The sequence below is a fragment of the Pyxicephalus adspersus genome, chromosome 5 (assembly GCF_032062135.1).
Source record: "Pyxicephalus adspersus chromosome 5, UCB_Pads_2.0, whole genome shotgun sequence".
NCBI lineage: Eukaryota > Metazoa > Chordata > Amphibia > Anura > Pyxicephalidae > Pyxicephalus > Pyxicephalus adspersus.
In genome coordinates, this window is record NC_092862.1 from 133,995,636 (window position 1) to 134,015,727 (window position 20,092).

At 37.2% G+C, this 20,092-nt stretch overlaps 1 protein-coding gene across 7 annotated transcripts in view; it reads right to left on the minus strand.

Moving 5' to 3' along the window:
• Positions 1 to 20,092, minus strand: part of ADAM22 (ADAM metallopeptidase domain 22) — a 159,476-nt gene that overhangs the window by 5,919 nt on the left and 133,465 nt on the right. The window contains exons 27-31 of one of the 7 annotated variants that reach the window (XM_072412789.1): positions 18,891 to 19,085; positions 13,837 to 13,937; positions 12,549 to 12,615; positions 9,050 to 9,136; positions 850 to 973 (exon numbers count right to left, since the gene is read on the minus strand). In XM_072412789.1, the coding sequence (XP_072268890.1) occupies positions 850 to 973; positions 9,050 to 9,136; positions 12,549 to 12,615; positions 13,837 to 13,937; positions 18,891 to 19,085 (574 nt within the window). Of the gene's footprint in view, positions 1 to 849; positions 974 to 9,049; positions 9,137 to 12,544; positions 12,616 to 13,836; positions 13,938 to 18,890; positions 19,086 to 20,092 lie in introns of those variants that run through there. The other 6 variants (XM_072412791.1, XM_072412794.1, XM_072412790.1 and 3 more) reach the window with 6 other exon arrangements.

The following is a 20,092-nucleotide window of genomic DNA, read 5'->3' on the forward strand; positions in this document are numbered from 1 at the left end:
CAGTGATACCCACTCCCCTACCCATTGGGCCTGAATTATTAAAGCTCCCAAAGACTGCAGAGGACAGACTATCATGGGAGAACCATGGAAGGCCCATTGATATTCACTCCACCACTGTTCCGTCTATCTGATAAAAATACTCACTACCACCAGGTATGGGGAAGCAATGTTCATGGGAAAGTGGAAGACATGTAGTGTAAGTTCAGATACTGCCTGACAAGGAACTTACACAATGATCTGGCACATCACAGCGACAGATGAATGGAATGGTGGTGAAGTATTGCAAGGGATTCTGTCCCTATTGGGCAGTGTAGTTTATAGGCATCTGTTCACCTAATTGGTGGAATAAAAATTCATAAAAGATCCCCTGAACAATGTTTGGGCCCCAACCACCATTCAAATACTTTTTTTGGGCTCAAGTAAAATCAGGTTTTCACTATGTAGAAATATGTTACATGATATACGCTTCAAGTCTAATTGATAGGAGAAGGTGTCCTAGCATACTCCTGGTCCTAGGGTGACAGTGCTGCTTCTCCATAAATACAGTAAAGTGAGTCATAAATGTATTATTTTATTGACAATCATTACAATGTTACAAGAACCTTGTACTGACAGATTACACAGGTAATGTTAACTTTTAAATCCAAAGGCTTCAAAACATTCTGAATCAGTAACCTGGTACATATATGGCAATCAGATGTTCTCCCATCACGTTTGCTCCAGGTCAGGGACATTGCTGAAGATAAAGACAGCCTCCATATTTCTCACAGTACAAACAAGTGAGGTATGATTTGTAATACTCTATAAATGTACAATACAACCCCCTAGACAGGTCCCCACAGTTCATACCCGTGCGCTTTGTTTGCTTGGCTTCTTCTCCTCGTCAGGAAGTGGCGGCATGGGATATGGGTACTTCCTGCTAGAGGCAATGGAACCAGTAGATGAGGACGGAGACTTGGCAGGAGACAGTGTTCTGTAAGAACAAAGACACAAAACAGCATTACAAAGCAGGTGATGAAAATCTACATTCCTTTCATGGTAGGTAATAGATGATGGTGCACGGAACTTGGTGCATGTCCTCAAGAACCAGTTACAACCTGGGTAAATCAGGGCCTGTCAGACAACAATGGCCTTGAAGCATTGTCCGCAGGGAACATTTGCATTTCATGTTTTATGTCCAGATGGAAGTCATAGAGTAGAAGCCAAAAACTTGATAGGTTGTCCTTGACTAACGGTCTGCTGGGTAGAAATCCTCTCACCTTCCTGTTCTGGTGGCTGTGGGACCTTTCTAGCCAGGACCAGAAATAAGATCCCATCCTTTACCCTACTTAATCTAAAAATCAAAAAATAAAATTCCAGCTGGTGGTCTAATTTAACTTGCTTAAACAATAGCCTAGTAATTGGCGGAAGATACCACAAAAATAATGCTCGAACATGGACTTATTTGACTTTGACCTGTTGCTGGTGTAGACTATGTAGGAACATCTACACCCTTAAACTCTTACCAATTTGCAACAAAGTTGCACTCATGGATGATCCTTTATTAGAAAATGCTTGCAGTTGCTATTGTATGACCCTAAAATAAAAACATGGAGTCAGGCCACTATCAATACTGAACACATCACATCACCTCCATACCTTTTTCTTCATTGTCTGATGTTTTTTATCCTTTCCAAGGGCTTAACCATCATGTTAAAGGATGAAAAGGGAGGTTTGGGGGGGTGAGGCACTGTGTTTGGCAGCTTTGTTGAACGATTGGCACTTTTAATACACGTGGTCCCTATAACTATCAATTACAAAGTGGAAATGTCCCATGTCTGACACTACAAACTTTCCTGTGTTACGCGTATAGCATTTTATTGGTTTGTCCATGGCAGCACACACGTAAGCCATGGGGATGAACCACAAAGGAAAATGATAGGAGGCAGTGAAACAATCCTGTATGAAAAAAATCCTGTATGAACCTCACAATGAACAAAAAAAAAAAGCAGATGAAAGATTTCAGGGAAATGTTTTGTAACATTGTATTCCAGAATTTTGTACCATTTTATCATGCATTTGTAATAGCAGACAATGTGAAACAAGTTTATTGCAGTGATTGTGAATGTTTTTAAAGCACAAGTCCTCCTTTATGCTGCACAAATTTATAATCCTTAGTCCTAAATGACAGAGTATACTGCCTATATGGTCCCTCCACTGCCAATCAGATTCAGTGTTTATTCTATAGGCAATGCTTGGATGTTATTGGTGGCTGTGGGGAAATACACACAGATCTCAAACGCAAATTTTGTCTTATCCGGATCATGTTTTAGGAAAAAGGAGAACTACAACTTGAAATTCAAATAGTGCTGGTTCTGGTACAGTAGCCTTTACTTAAACTGTCTGCGTTGCCATACTGCAGCCGATTGGATTCCAATCTGCATCGGATGACACAGGTAACGTCTTTAAATCTTATTGGAATTTAAGGAGAAAAAAGTCTGACTTCAGACACATTGATAGGTGGAGTGGATGGATGTTCACTTTAGAAAGGCAGCAAAGGTGGACTTATCCTTTTAAGAGTGTCAATGTCAAATGAACAAAGCAGAGCAATAGGCAGAATATGCGTGATGCATTTCACTCATGCTTCTGGGCTGTCATCAGAGCAAAAAGTGCATTTTTATGTGACGTGCAAAGAATGCAAAATGATATTCATATTATTGGCATTCCATGTGTATGGTTTTAAAGTGCACCTGTCGCCTCAGCACAGCTAAGCATTTTGAGGCTGAACCAAACCTTGCAGAATTAATGACCCATCAATTTGCTAAGAACTATTGGCATTTTCTAGATTGTGTGTGACCACTTTTAGAAAGAGAAGGCATGTTTGTAGTAGCAACCAATCAAATACTTTGGATCTAATGGCGGAAGCACTCCCATCACTGTCTGCATCCCTGTTAGGGATAATGTTAGCGGGACATAAGGGGAACTCAAACAGCGCAACTCAACTAAAAAAGCACTTTATTATATTGGCACAGTGAAGCCATGCTAGAACCTTTCAGGTGTTTATTGGTTTATGTGACACCATTGAATATTTGTCTTCACAGTGGTGTCACCAGGCAGCAAATTAGTCTTCCATCAAAATACAGGCAGCAATAAAAAATGAATGAAGTTCCTAAGTCTTTGCTCTACTCGAAAACACATTCCTGGTTGGGACATTATATTGTGAGCCCCATTGAGGGACAGCTGCGTAATATGTTGGCGCTATATACTGTGTAATAATAATGGCACTTTAGTTTTGTTATTTGCTGTAGACAAATGCAACTAGGATCTGATTGGCTGCTATGAACCACAAAGACCCTTTCGTCTTGTTTTGTATTGTTTCCAGTGTCTAATTTGCTGCAATTTCTGTGTCTTTGTGATGTCCCTAGTTATAGCAAACTGACAGGATAGACTTTGATTCAGCACAAAAAATGGCCACCTTAACTGTGGGAAAGCGAAACGCACAAACCGAAACCTACAGAATCCTAAAATCTGTGCAAAGTGTGTGCTGACACTGTCTGTCACATTTCTCTTAATAAAGAAAAAGAAGTAAGGCATCTTCTTCAAACCAGGAACATCTTACCCTGACTGTCCATGGCAGCTTTGTTAAAAAGTAAACTTTGATGGAACATTTTTCATTCATGACATGAAAGCAAGCTACGCATTTTCCAGTCACCAAAGGGTCCAGGGTAGAAAATAGCTGACACACAAAACTCACCCACAGCAATCAGTACCAGATTCTAAAAGTCAAAACTACCACACTGTATTATATTGATATTGCCTAATAAATAAGCTGTAGCAAGATGTTAAATTAATTACCCATCAGTTATTCTTTATACCCTTATACTCTATACCCTTAGTCTGGGCAGCTGACTTGGTTAGTCCAGTGCTAAGCTAGCACCTGAGAAGCAATCTAAAGCTAAGAACGCTACTTGCATTGAAATCTAAAAACAATTTTTATAATGCAATAAAAATACAATTACACTTGACACTGAAATAAAAGTAAAATTTAACTTCTCCCCTGTGTGGCTTCTGCAAATATTGTCAGTCTATCCTCCAGTTATGTTTTTTTTTTTTTACAATGATACCCAATATCATTCATCACACTTCCTGTCACCCCAGGGTGTATAGTATAGGATGGATTATAAATTAAAATGAATAAGAAAGGAGTTAATTCAGGCTAATTAGAGATAATAGAGGCCTAACCAGGTTTAAAGTGAAACTAAACATACCTTACATACCTTACCTCGTTCCTTTGCTGATGCCAACACGTCCACCTAATCCTTTTCAATGTTCAGTATGACCATCTAGTCATCACATTCTACAGAAGACTCTGAAGAAGATTGTGGACAAGCAAGTGAGTTTTATTGCACAAGAGACACAACATGTCCCTTCTGTAATAAAGAATCCATCTGCTTGTTGATATTTTTTTTTTTTTTTAGTTTATTGTAACATCTTTTTGTGGGGTTTGCTTGAGCTAAAAAAAATCTTACAGTATAATGCAATTTGTCCAACTTTTTTTCACCTTGGACCATTTCTCATATTTATTTAGTACCTGGAAGGCCAATGTACTCAAAACATATGGGAACAAGTGTAACATAGTATTACATAGTATATAGTGTTGTACTGTAAAAAATGCATTTGCAGTTAATGTTGACAAACTTTATAAATCGTTGTACATGTTGATTTCAAGTGTTTAGTGATGTGCAAAAGCTAACAGACACCAGACTTCTGTATGTTATTTCTGCATAGCTGATAGTTTTATGTATATATGATCTGGGAAGGTTTGTAAGATCTCACCTGCTGAACTCAGTTACTTTATTAGCCCTGTACAGGGCTTAGTCACTCAGTATTTCCTCGCTGTCCTATTTACTACACCTGTACCCTGCTATCCCTCAGTTAGTTCTCCCCTATCTATCCAATTAGTATATGTATTTTTCTCGGGGACCCCCCTTTGTAATCACTGCTTCTTATTTGTACTTGTTTCTCCATCTCACCTCTGTTAGCTAGCTGACTCTCCTACAAGGTACAACCAGAGCACCTTTTGCATGGTCGGCTCATTGGACTTTGGCTCCTTAAAAGTCTAGGACCATGTGTTGTTCATCGAAATGCTGCTCATCTTTGCTGTGACTGGAATCTGACTGAATGATTTAAACCTGAGATCAGGTAGTCTGCAGGTCCTTTGGTAGAAAAACTAGTGTGAACTACTAACTAACTGATAAAATCCAGCAATTTGGAAAGTTTAGAATCTAACTAAAATACTGTAATGTTTAAAAAATCTGATACATATTGCCTATTGTCTCCATCCACTGTTCTCTTAACAGCTTAGTCAGCCTATGCAGGTTAAAATGGGGATTCCCTGATAGGTATAAGGGCCAAGGTAGAGTAAATGTCCTGAAACTGTTCTGGCACAAAGACATAGGCCAAATGACTCCCTAAGGACTCACAGGGATCTGCAGATCTGTGCATTGGTAGGTTGCAGGTGAGAAACCGGAGAAAGGACAAAGGGTAAAGGTTCATAGTTAAACTCTGTAATGTCATTTTGTGCAGTGCAATGCCTGAAATACAAACTAAATCTAAACTATGTAAGTAAAGGATTAAGAAATGGGGTCCACAATAACGCTGAGGGACATTTGGTTCAGGACTAAGCAGACTTCTTACTCTTTACTTCAAACCTCACAGGTGGCCAGAAAATCATGTTTTGGAAGTTTTGAAGATGGTAGGACCATGTAATTTGCTATAATATATATAACCTGTTATATTGTTCTTCATTTAAATTGATCTCCAGCAAACCTAGTCATTATTTCTACAAAGAATGTTTAAAATCAAATACTGTAGGACTTTTTTTTTAATTAAAATAAAACCTTAATATACTCACAAACCAAAATTTTCTATTTCTTAGATTTGGGAGCTGCATTACTTTTGCTATTTCACGCTTTGTTTTTCTTAATTTTGTCTAATAATCATGCAAGTAACACAGTTAATTTCCTTTAATGGATGCACTTATTACGCCATTGTATCTATGAAAGGAGTAATGGTCGTCATACAAGCTTGACTTCAGGTCTGTTTTTTGGTATATCTCCATCAAATGGTAATTTGATGGAATAGAAGTTTACACATTAAAAAAATAAATGTTTCAACTTTCTTTTCTAGAAACAAGAACTGACAAAGATGTAAAGTATTATTTCTCATTTCATCATCTAATATTTCACAGATGTGTAGGCCTGAAAAAACATATACTTTAAACTCCATTTAAAGTACTTTTGCCCACTTTACTGTCCATTCAGACAAAAAAAAAAACATGACCAAGGGGGTTTGTGAACATTTGGGCTTCCTTTTGCTGACCCCATTCCTCTACATGTTTTTTTATTCCTCCTCTTGATTAGGCTTTACTCCCTTACCAAAAACTTTTACCACATCTACTATGCTCGTAAACCGTAAAATGTTACATTTTTGCTCTTGGGTTTGGTATACTTTGTTATTTCTACAGTAAACTATTTCCATTAAATTTTATTGGCTGTCAATAAGCATAACTGTTTTCAGGTATATACTGAATAAATAAATGAAGCCATAATGGAAGAAGATTAAAAACCACCTGGACGCAACTCAAAAAATACATTTTGATCAACTGGTATATTTTGAGTTTGGTTAGGGTAAAAGCTATATAAATGCTGTGGGTTGCACATTTTCACTTTATTTGTAATACTTTGTAATAAACTTGAAATGCATGCATGGAATGCAAATAATTGGGCCTCTGTTTGTTGGGGTTGTACAATGAAACCCCAGACAATCACTAGACATGATGACGTGAAGAGGGGTCCACTCTTTGTTATGTCATTGGTCAAACAGCAAAGTTGTATCTGACCAATCTCAAGCAAAATTAAGAACCCTTGTGCTGTATAATTTGGAAAATTCTGATTGTGTCTGTTTTTAGGCCAGATGACTCATGCCCATGCTTCTGCATGAGTGAAGTAGACATTGCAGATGGATGGCATGTATAATGTGTGTTTAGAGAAGTCATGCAATGGATGAATGGATGGATGAATGTACAGACACTAGAAGCTATCGATAGTTAGAGGCAGCATGCAAAGACACCCCAAATTAAAGTGGAACTCATCAAATATGGAAGAGTTAAAACCTCTCTCATGTTATATTGCTGTGTATCCCCTTCTGGAAGATTTCCTTATACTTCCTGTTCCAGAGAATATACTTATTGGGACAGGAAGTAAAAGGTAATCCCCCAAATTGGGACACATACATAATATTCTGACAGGGGTTCTGCTCTTCCCACTCTATTGAAACTACTGGAGTTCCACTGTAACAGCATCATAACCATGATACTGTTTCTTCATTAGAAGCTGAGGCACAAAAAGCAAGAGAAGTCCAAAAAGAATGCTATCTATTAAAAGGAAAATGTATCCCCAAAAGAACGTTTTTCAAAATTTTTCACTAGAATAATGTGAGGATCTCTCTGTTTTACATAAGTATTCCAGGAAAGCAGGATTAATCTGTAGCAAGACAATAGTTCTGATTGATCCTGTATAAAAAATCCTTTCTTTGACAGCAAACTAGCCATTACAGATAAGCAACTCCAATGTGCACAGATACAGCTACAGATCACTATCGAAGCAGACCTACTAAAATGAAATGTCAGCTTACACTCTCTGGGCGTCCTCCCCAAATCACCTACTGTACATAGTAGGAGGAAAATACACATATTAACAAAAAAATTAGAATTATATATACCATAAATCAGTCTTCACATTGCTTGTTGTGACATCACTGTCACTGGGTAATTTCCCATTGAGCTCACAGCAAGCAAAAGCTTACAAGAAGTCCTCCATGTCAATTCCATGTCATTAGATTCTCATGGGAATCTCCCTGGAAGAACAGCGATCCTCAACAGGGCCAAAAGGTGCAAAGTCTGCCACTGCACGAGGGTCCCTGACTCACCTCAGCCAAGAAGGGGTTCACAGGGGACCCATATGAGTACAGCAGGGGGGAACATGTCAGTTCTGCACAGGGGCCCATTGTTGGCGTGTCCACCACTGATCCTCAACTAGGCACTATGGGCACATGAGAAGGTGGAAGATGGAAATAAGGTAAGTATTATTCTATTTTTTGTGGTGCATTTATTACCTACAAAATGTAAGTGATTTGGAGAGCGGGGCCCAGGCAGTGTTCCATTTTAGTGAAATATCCACTTTAAAGTAAAATCTTCACAGGTACATAAACCCATATAAGCGTGTGTAATACCCATCAATAAACCTTGCTTGTTTATTAAAAAACGGAAAATATTTTGTTTGAAATTGGTTCAAAAGGTACAACAACTACCTGTTAATTCTGCCAGAAATCCATTGAATTCATATCTGCCTCTGCTTCAAGCCTTTTCTGTACTGTAATCCCAAGCAGTTCTCCAAGCCCTTCCAATGGAGTTCAGTAGTCAAAATCAGAAGCGGTGTGACCTTTGCAGAAATCACCAGCACATCAGCAGATTTGCAACTTGCAGGTCTTACTGATGTGCTTCATTCCTCCTAAATCACTTCATTCAAGGTCATTTACTCTTATGAAGTACCAATAGATATCGTACAGTAAGCATGTGTTGCTACTCCAGCACAGGAAGTGTGCTACTGGCAGGATTAACAGGTAGAATTAAAGGTGAAATAGCCTTAAAAAAAGAAAATAAATGCAGCCACCACATCCAAGGACCAGCAAGCTGCACTATATTTTATTATTTATATTTTGTTTGTTTTTGGGATTAGATTCACTTTAATGTAACATTAGTGGCATTCGATAACCTAACTGAAATATAAAGCTCAAAATATGTTCGATAACACTGGAAACAATTTTTGGGGATGGTTTTCTCCTTTAAGATAAAGTTTACACTCTCACACTAACAGATATATACAGTAACACATAAAATAGGATATATACACATGGAGTATTTGTATATATCCACCTTGCCATGTATATATCTCAAGCTTCACCATAACACTTTATGGCGACATGTCTCAAGCATCACATTACATAATACCTAATGTATGGTCCATCTGTGTTTTTATTCACATCTTCTACCCATATAGCTACATAATGTTCTCTTTTGTAGGAGGGGTTAAAATACCTGCGGAAAGCGACAGGAGGAACAGAAGAACAGAGAGAGCAGGGTATACAGTCTAATAATACAACACAAGCTTGGATCAGAAAGAAAGGGAGATGAAAATGGTTATAAGGAAAGAATGAACACAATAAAAAGAAAACAAGCAGCCAAAGCAGCATTCAGGATAGACAAGTGCTAGGGCAATGTACAGTGTTGATAGGTAGTAAGAGTAAGGGGTACAGATGCTTGAACAGATTCTTCCCAAGCAACAATATACAGTATATCTTGCTTCCAACCAAGTTGTCTCTGATAAATTATGTAGGTTTTTCCTTGACACCCAAATTATGGTGCACTATTAGACTCTATAAGAATAGGTTAAAACGTATTCTTCTGAAAGTATTTATTTATTTTTTAGGATCCTCCTTGAAACAATTGCTGCTTGTTTGCATTAGAAGACTGGCAGCCTGCGCATATCTGCTTACATAAAATATCACACTGCCTGTTTTGTGAAAATTAATTTTTCTCCTCTTCCTGTAGAAACAGATGTGATTGATTATTTGTCTTGTGGTGCCCTCAAGGCTTGTTTAGAATCGGTACATATTTTAATGTGAATATGCTGGGTACAGGTTCCCATTAAGCTTTAACACCATCCAACATTTCAAGGCGATTCCTTCAGGAGGGGACTCAGCTGCCATCAGGGGGAACAAGGGGTGATTTTGTACTGGGCCATGATCAAAGGAGCTTTACTTTTGCAATGCTGGGGATGGGAGGTTTAGGAAGATTACCTAGTATGGGACCCAGGAATTTTTGATGGGGGTCCTGGGAGGGGAGATAGTAAAAGATCATAGATGAGTGGGTATACTTTGCTAGGGGGATACAGTGTCTCTCAAGCTGGCAAAGACATTAGATTATCCTTTCCCAACCTTTTTACCCCTGAGGAACTCTTTTATTTATCTTATAGGTGTCAGGAATCCCCTGCTATAAGCAACCAATAGGGAAAATTCTATTTGCTGGTTGTTGGGAAAACTGTCCACTATACCATAGTATTCTGAAAGCCACGTTTACAGTAAAAAAAAGCTCTTTGATATCATGCAGCTGGCTTTGCCAAGTTGTGCTGGTCCTGAAATTATGCAGGCACCATCTTTTGGGAGGTCAACCAGTCACAGCTTAAGGAACCCTTGGCAACTTTTGGAGGAACCCTTTGCAACTTTTGGAGGAACCCTGGTTGAGAATTACTGCATTAAATAGTTGTCAGACATGCAGAGGAGGGGGGTGAAAAAAAAGGCAGATTCCTCATCTGTCACATTGTCTTGGGAATAATAGTAGCTATAGAACCATGTTTCTAAGGATAATGACCACTCTACAACTATGGCTATTGTTACCCTTTTTGAAACTAACAGTTTTAAACCTCCCGTTAGTAACAAGAAGCAAGGAAGACTAAAAAGAGAAGTTTTGGCATTTGAAATATGATGACAGCTGATACAAAAAAACCTGACCCTTTTTGAAGAGAGAAATCAGCTAGAAGCAAGAGTAATCTGTATCTGGCTGCACTTAAAAAATAACACCTTAAATTATAAAATGATATGATATGATACATCACAGGAAATACAGAAAGCATGCAAGGATAGATAGGCAGTCAATAAATAAAATGACATAGTAGACAAGGTGTGGCACTCCAAAGTGTGTAGGATTAAGAACTACATATATTTATTATCCTCAAAGACAGCTCATACTGTACTTGTGAAATTAAGTTTTTGTAAACAAATGAAATGACACTGAGCAGCCTGGGATATTATACTTGTTATGCAATCAGGCAGCATAATAAGTTAAAATAATTGCATTTTTGTTATTGTGTGTGGTTAGAACTGTGAAAGCTACCCTGTGATGTCAGCGCACAGGAGAACTGGACCATGAGAACCATCGGCCATTAGTATCTGACCTCACAAATGCTCTTTTGGTTGGGTATGAATTCCCACAGATACACTGCATGTAGTAGTGTACAATTGAAAAAAATGTACATATTAGTTTGGCTTTTATTATCTAATTATGTGAAAGCATGTGCAAGTAATTGAGTTTTCAAAATGAACAAGAATATGCTATATACATGACTTGATACCTGAAGGGAATATTCAGACAAATTTTGTGTAAAGACTAACAACTCACATAGAAAATAAGGCTCAGTAATGCCATTTACGAATCCTAAAGTATATGTAAACACAAATTTCCTCCCTTGAATCTGCTCACTCTTCTTTAGGTCCATACTTACCTTTACTGACAGCTGTGGCCTCCGGAGTTGTCTGCCGTTCTGCTGGTGAAATATTTGTGCCAGGTTGCCCACCCGTGAACACTAATTTCCAATTGATTTCAAAACTGGGGGGCTAAGGAGGGAGGCTGGAAAATTTTTTTGTAAATAGTAAATATGTACTAGGAGAAATGATGTGGATTTTTGTATTTTGTGTGAATTTCATGGACATGCTGTTTATCTTAATATTAAAAGTATGAAATTTATTTCAAATAGGGGAGATGGAGGTTTTTGTCTCCAAGCAGCTGACTTCCTTCCGGATAATCTGATAAAGTGATAATTTATCATCACTTAACATCAACTTATGCCTACTGTTGGCTAAAATGCCATCTGACATTAGCACAGTCAGCATAGCAAACTATATAATTGTCAATAAGTTCAAGTTCATTTTCTGTACAGGGACATCTACAGTACATAGATATAAAACTATTTATAAAAGGTTTGAAATGCAAAACAGAAATGTCTACTGGCTTTCCCAATCCAACTATTTTTTTTCTAATTTTAATTACCACTATTTGCAACTGTTTTTATATGCTACTGCAACTTAACCAAAGTTAAGAAACTGATTTTTTTTTTAGTTTGCCAGCCTGTGTACTGCCTTATAAACCCACATCTTTGAATACTTATATAGAATAAAATTTAAAGATTTGAAATGCAATAATTCTGATATACAGCCCCCCTAGGCATGACAGTCTATTAGCACCCTTTATACAAAACATCAGCTTTTTATTTCAGCTTACAGTCCCTAACCTGCTATTGTTAGCAGAGAAAAGACAGGACTGACCTCTATTGTATATTACCATACATGAGGAGAAATTAACCCTATCGCAGATTGAATCTCAGTGTATAGAACCAGTTAGCGTGAACTGCATGCGCTCAAGTAAATGACAGATGGAACATATTGCGACCATTTGTCTTAAGCTGTGTGTGCATAAAGCAAGCTTCAATACAAATGACAATTAGGCATCCTGCAGCACTAGATGATGCACAGCTACAAGTTCTAGCAAGCTTGCCGGGCTTGCTGGGATTTGCAGTTCTACAACAGTTAGCAAGCCACGAATGTCCTAAATCTAAAACAAAGGCTATTCTGCTGGGTTTTACATGGCATGAAATACTTAGATTGTAAGCTCTTACTCAGTGGAATTGGAGCGTGGTCTGAATCTCTTTCCTCGAAGCTTTTTTCTGTTGCTGCTTATCTTTCCTGGAAAACATGACAAAATGAACAAACGTGTGTGTTAATTGACATACACAGGTGAAAATACAATTATTCTGATTAGTGCATAATATAATATATTGTCCACAGTACATTCTCAGTACTACAGGGCTACAGAGTACAGAGGTGCTACAGGGCTACAGAGGTCTGGTAAAATATAAATATAAGGAATCTGACACAAATGTGTATATATATATATATATATATATATATATTAGTCCACCATTGTAATGCCTGAACATTTTTCCATGCTTTGTCTAAAAGAAATGCTACAGCTACAGAAAAATACTTATTGATACTGCCTATCATACAGTAAGCTCGTAACTTCTTTCAGCACTGACAACAACTGGCTACTTTTGCTGCCCTTTGCTGACTTTTGTCAGCCCTGTCTCCCTTTTTATGTACTACAGAAACAAAAAGACCCTTAGGCTATGTACACATGTGAAATGATTCTCGAACAGTTGGGCTCATCTCGGACGAGAATCTGACATGTGTACAGCAGTCCCCTGTCATTCATGCGTCTATCCTTACAGATCCATGAATGACCCCTCTACAACTCAATGGAAAAGAGTACAGAGGGGTGCCTCTCGCTTGTTCTCCCCCTCCCCTCTAAAAAGAACAGAACAGCACTTTGTGTACAGCACTCGTTAGTTGATCTGTCACTCTTTATGTCCCTTGAAACAATCACCAAAGATCGTTCCAGCGAAAACTGCATGTATGTATGCAGCCTTAAACAGACAAAGCATTTGTTTTGTTTTTATTTTTATTTTTGTGCATGTACACTTTATTTTCACTTGAAGGTCACATCTACTGTTCAGCAACCTCATAGTGTCAACCTATGCTTTGGCCAAATAATACAATTTAAGGACCAATGAGTTTTGGCCAATGACTGGCCTAGTTTTGACCAACTCACTCAACACAACAAAAATCTATGAACTGCAATGAAAATCCCAATTTTACATCTTAAGGTCTTAACAGATTGCTGTTGCCTGAAATATTAGCTCATGATCATCTCAGGTACAAATCTTGCATCAGTACAGTTTATCCAGGACATTGTTTATTGATGCACCGTGATCACTAAGTGGCCAACTACAAACTAGGACAACTGTGCTCCCCTCAGTGCTTGGCCTCCCACTAGTCCACCCTTATCTTTGTTCGGTAGAACACAACTCCTCAGCAGTAGCCCCAAAACAAGGCTTTAGAACTCACCTTGCCAGGAATTGCTCCTTGGTCGTCCATTTTCACAGACATCAGAGACATTTTTGGTGTCCGGTATCCTCTCGCTCCATGAGTGTGACAGACCATTTGATCTGAAAACAGAATAGATAAAACTGAATTCTTCCACATATGGTGATCAAAGCCATGTCCGTGATTATTATGCCAAACAAACATAACAAAAACAACATATGGTAACAAACACATAAAAAAATATAAACAATAAACTGGACAAAATTACATAGACCCCTATTATCTGTTATCCAACATTTGATATTGTACTAGGTAAACACTAAATCTGAACAGGAAAGGTAGCTATTCTGTGCTTTGGAGCATTTAGCAAACCTCCTATTGTATTTTGAAGGTTCAAAAAAAGTCAAACATCTTACTAACAAATTAAATGATAACATAATTATATCTTTATTTCCATTTGTCCAAATCAGCAAACAGACTAATGTTTTCTCTGTATAAAAACTATTGTATAAAGTAGCTGTTTAAATGGAATGCAGATACCTGAATGTATAGTGAAGGTAGATAAATGTTGGCATTGCCTGTATTGCAATAAGACACCAACTTTAGTGAGATTATTTATCTTTGAACATGGTAGGAAAGTTTAATCTATTTTTAAATCTTTATTAATTTTCTTGATTCATCCAGAAAGACTACTCCATATCTTGCTGTGACAACAGAGCTCAACTGTGAGCTAACCTTTCTATTACTGATCTGTAGAGGACATTTTTCAAACTCATATAAATAATCCACTAGGGGGTCAATAGATCAATTAGTTATTTAGGTCATTAAACTTAAAAAAATGTTTTTAGCATGGCTACAGATAAAGGTATTATACCTAAAAATGGACACAATATATTAATTCTTAGAATCATAATGATCAAAAATGCTGATTTGTCAAGTTAACTGAAAAAAGATTCATATGTTTCAAGATTAAATACCATTGATTAGAACTACCTTAGGAATGGTGTTGGTGCTTCTAAATCCTCAGCTATAGATGGGCTTGTGTCCTCTTCTCTAATGTGTGTGATAATACCATGCCAAGATCAAAAGAGATGTCTAAGAAAACAGCCAAATCACTTGACAGACTGGCCCAGCAAATTCAAGTGAAGGGCTGAATATTTGATGCAAAAGCAAATATCCAACTGGATTGCAGGTAACACTTGTAACAGTTCCCCTATTTAAAACTTCTTGGGAGGTGTACCTGAAAAAAAAGCTTTGCTGTCCAATAGGAACATTAGATCATTGGACTAAAGTTTGTATACTAATGAATTAAAGGTAAAGTTAGATAGAGGTAGAGTTGTTTGTCCACAGTAATAATAGACATACAATATTAGGAGCAAACTGAGTTCAGTATTTCAAGAGAATAGCCCATACCAACTTTAAAGTATTGTGGTGCAAATAATATGGTTTTTGGGTTGTTTTTCTGCTTTAGGGTCTAGGTTAGTTGCAGTCATTGAGTCATTTAATATAGACTGTGGTAATGACATATGACTATGGTAGAGACATTAGATTGTGAGCCCCATTGAGGGACAACTAGCGACATGACTATGGACTTTGTAAAGTGCTGCATAATATGTTAGCACTATATAAATACTGTGTAATAAAAATAATTTCTGCACATTAATCAAAGTGTGATTGATGAGAATGTGAGTTAATCTGTCCAAAGGGTAAAGATGAAGCACAAATGGATCTTACAAAAGGATAGTGATCCAAAGCCCTAGTATATCTATCAACTAATGACTCAAAAAAGAATTGAAAGGTATATACTGGTTTACTCAAACTCCAATTTGAATTGGAGTTTGAATTGAATTCAATTTGAACATTGAAATGATATAAAGGATTTGGAATTAGCAGAAAAAATCCCAGAAAGATATTAGGACTTCAGGAATTTTGCATAGAGGAATGTAAATATAATTTCACAGAACCAATGTCAGACACTACTGGGAAGTTATTTAAAATGCATACAAACAGTAATTTCTGCTGGAGGCAATACACATTGGTGGGGCCAAGGGTGTACTTACTTTTTCCACAATATACCAAAAGGTACTGAAAATATATAACCTTTATCTGTACCCACTGTTCTAATAAAGGTCTAATATGTGCCTGTTTAAATATGTAGAAAGTCAAAGTGAACATTTTCAATTGCCAATACATGGTATTTAAATTCATCTAGCTTACAGATAAGCACTGGGTGTCACAGCAAGAACAAACATGGGGGATGGTTTCACTTATTCTTGTCAACTAGTTGATTTTGTATGTTTGTACAAATGTGACAAACGAGTTTACTAATTGCCAAACATTGTCAGTCAGAAAAGGTAGACAATTCTGTCTCTTTATTCGGTCTCTCATTATTTTCCAAAATCAGTGATAGTCATTTTTAGCAGAATACACTGGGATTTGAAAAATGTGTCACATGGCAGATAATTAAGATCATTATCTTAGTGAACTCGAGTAAGTTTGTCACTTATGTACAAGCATTTATTTGCCTGCGCATTCTGAGTAATTCAGTAGAAACATGCTACAGAAAACTGAATAATTTCATATTAATCTTGTGGATAAGTGACAATAAAACAGCCAGTTATTGCTTCCTGGTATATGGTATATCCGTCTGCAGCAATATGTATGACAGTTCTATCATGATTTAAAGCTTAACTAATAGGAGGAAAGATCGGAGATAGAAGAGCTAATCTGTGTTCTGCTGTCCAGTAACAGCCTTAGGAAGAGACAAGATCTGCATTTGGCAGTTAACTTTAGCATCAGGTAAAACTTTAGCTTTAGGAAAAATCAGGTTTCCTGCCTTGCCTGACAAGACTGTGCGTGTACAGCTGTTGAAATCTCGGGACTGGATAGTTAGAAACATTTTTTGACAGATAAAACAACTCCAATGTATTTCCGATACTTATTCAGCTGTTTGTTAGGAGTTCAGCTTCAATAAATGTTGTTTTTCCCTACATTTATGTACTTTATTTTATTAACCTCACTTTTGTCAATATTAGGTTCTTGTTTAAATGCTTGGGCATTGTGCATATAGTGGATACACGTATATGCAGACTGGCAGTACATAAAAAAGGTTTTTCAGCAATTGTTAATTTGCAAACGAATCTGCCTTGATGATTTATTGAAAGATAATAGGACCAGCTTTGATTTTTTAAGTGTACACATGACACAGAGACAGAACAATTACAAGTGGTATCATTCATAACCTCAAAGACACAATAGATTCTCTTCAGTCAATAGAATAGCTGCTCTTCTTCTGGTATGGACCAAAGATCTTCTTACAATAAAGCTTTAGTAGTTCTATGAACAGTAATTGATAGAGAACTTGAAAGCATGCTTGTCTGATGTGGAACATAATGGTGCCCAGCATGCAAAGATTTTGTGGGATGGCTGCATTTCCCCTGGGGAGATTCACCTTCCCACTGATGGCCACTATTATACAGAACTTAAAAAATTGGTAAGTACAAAAATGCTAGTTATTAGCGGAAAAGGTAAAGAGGGAAAATCTCTCAATGGGACACTTGTTGCAGTGACAGCTAATATGAGATTTACCTTACTTTTAGAGCAATTGTTTTACGCTTCCTATTTTATAAAAAAAAGTCCCCCCAATGGGATAAAAATGGCAAAACAAAAAGAATATCTAGGCAGTTTTACCCTTTACTTTCATACCCCAAACTAAAATAAAAGACTAATTTACCTTAATGATCTAAATAATCTTACTGTTGCCCCAGGTCTAAGTACTACACTGAGGTTTGAGGCTGAATCACTCTATGTTCTCATGCAACAATCACCAAAAACATTAGTAAAGGCTTTGCATATTACATTAATTGTCTCTGACTATAAAGTAGCAGACTGATGAATCATGCAGCTTCTAAGAATGAACAATATTGTGCCTTATCTGTTTAAGACAGCTAATAACAAAAAAAACAAGTGACAACAGATTTAGAATTACAAATAGTATGACAGATTAATTAATGTTTTAGAAAACGAAAAGCTGCTTTTAGTGGCAATTTAAAAACTGCCAGAAACACATACTGTATATAGCAGTGCTGCATTTATTGACAGCTAGTTTAATGATTTAAACAATATGTTGCATCAATCCAAGAGAAGCTAGAGACACATCTCAAGCTTCTAGTGATTGTGGCTACATAGTGGTTTGGAAATAAACACTGTCAACAAGTCCACCCAGCCATTTTGTAGCCAACATAACACTATAGGGAAGTACAAGGTAGTAGAGGTGGATATTGTGTTTAGGTTTTCCAATGAATATTATTTGTGTGTAGTTTGAAAAAGTAATGGGGGGATAGTTCTAATATGGGCACCTAACTTTATGTTTACCGGAAGTATTGGGTTACTCCCATTTCATAGGACTTTTTTGCCAGTGCTAGTGCAGAATAGTTATGCATTAATGGTATAAAAGGAGGACAAAGGTTGCACAGTGTCCCTCTCCATACTATGAGCATATAGAGGATAAAAGGGTTAATTAGATATATGTACAGATCTATGTAATTTGAAATATAAAAGGATCTATATATACATTTTAACTGTGTATTTGGCTAGTACCCTAAATTGTATAAAAAAATATACATTTTAGTTGCATATCAATGCTCTGGACAGGCTTAAGGATAGTGACAACAGGGTTTTGTCTCTGTGCCATGTGTGCCAAAAAGGCTCTGTGAGCCACAGGTTGTCAAAAGCACAAATGGGAGACTGTTACTACCCCATGGTAGGATAACCAGAACTTCTTTAAACTAAAGTTGTAGATTTTATTTTAATAACGTGAAAGCTTACGTGAGATTTTAGAGTTTGAATTTAGCTCTGCTCTAGAAGTGATGGAGGTTCAATAAAGCCTTCAAAATTGAAAAAAGTGTTGATGCATATTCCTCTACCTCACATTTTAGTGTACCGTTGGCTACAAAGTAACAACGGAGCTTTAGGTGCACATAAGGCATCACAGTTTCAGCCACTTTCTAGTCAAAGACTTAGGGAAAATCCCTCAATCAACAGTCCACATATTAGGAAATAAAAAGTGATCAAACCTTCGGCAAAACAATGAAATGTTCTGACTAATGGAATAATGTGGGATGGAACAGGCAGATATCTGAAAATGCGACAGAATAGCAGACCTCTTCTTAGAACTAGATGCTGAGTTGGAGCTGACTCCAGGAGGCAAGTCGCTATAAAAAGAGTCGACATCTCCAGCCTTTTTTACATAATCTCCCTGGGGTATTTGTCTAAAGCACAATAGATATTGTAAAGTCAGAAAACAAGACAAACACACACAGAAAACGACACAGACATAAAGGCAATATTAGTTCAGAGGGAAAAGACAGAGAGGGAAGATGGGACATGAAGCTTTGTAGAACACAAGTTGACAATTTGTGGATTTTCACCAGCATTCTGTATGAACATTCTTGTTAATGTTTCAGTTGTAACAAATAGTAAGACATTAATAAAGCTCAGGAAATATGTCAAAGATACCCTGTCACACATTTCAACAAAAATCTTCCCATAATATAAGTGAACTTATTGTATTTTATCTTTTATTTGCCTGTAAAATACTCCCTTGTGTAGACATCCAGAACTATGAAGCCACATTGTCAAGTGGTCCTTCTCGATCTTATAACCCCACGTAAACCCTAAAAAAAATAGTTCTTGGAGAAGCCAATTTAACAAGGTTATAGGAAAATACCCTTTACCTTGGTGGCCACCGAAAATAATGCTCCCTTTACAGTAATGGTCAGAATGCCCCTGTTACAAACAGCTAAAAGTATTACTGACTGTCCTGCAACTGGCTGATGTTGACCTTGGAAATAAGTGGACACCATCAAATGGAAGAGCAATCAGCCACAGCTCAAGGATCGTTAAAAACCACCATCAAGGATAGTGACTAGGTACATTTATTTGGAGAGCATCATTGCTTAGCACACAATAGGTCTGTGCAAGAGCCTGTACAAATGCTGTACATTTTATATGTCCAATATTCAAATTCAAACTATTTCTTAGGCTTAGAACTTGGAATAAATATTACACCGCATCCACTGTCACTAGAGGATCTATTTATAAAGCAATGAATCCAATATTCACCAAACATTCTCTGGTGGAGAATTAATCCCTGCCATAAAAAGCATATTGGCCTGGAAGTTTCTCCCTCAGAGACTGTTTGGTAAATGTCAAATTCAGTGCTTTACAAGCAAGCCCCCATGAATGTGTCCTGGCACATCCATAGAGAGATATCTAT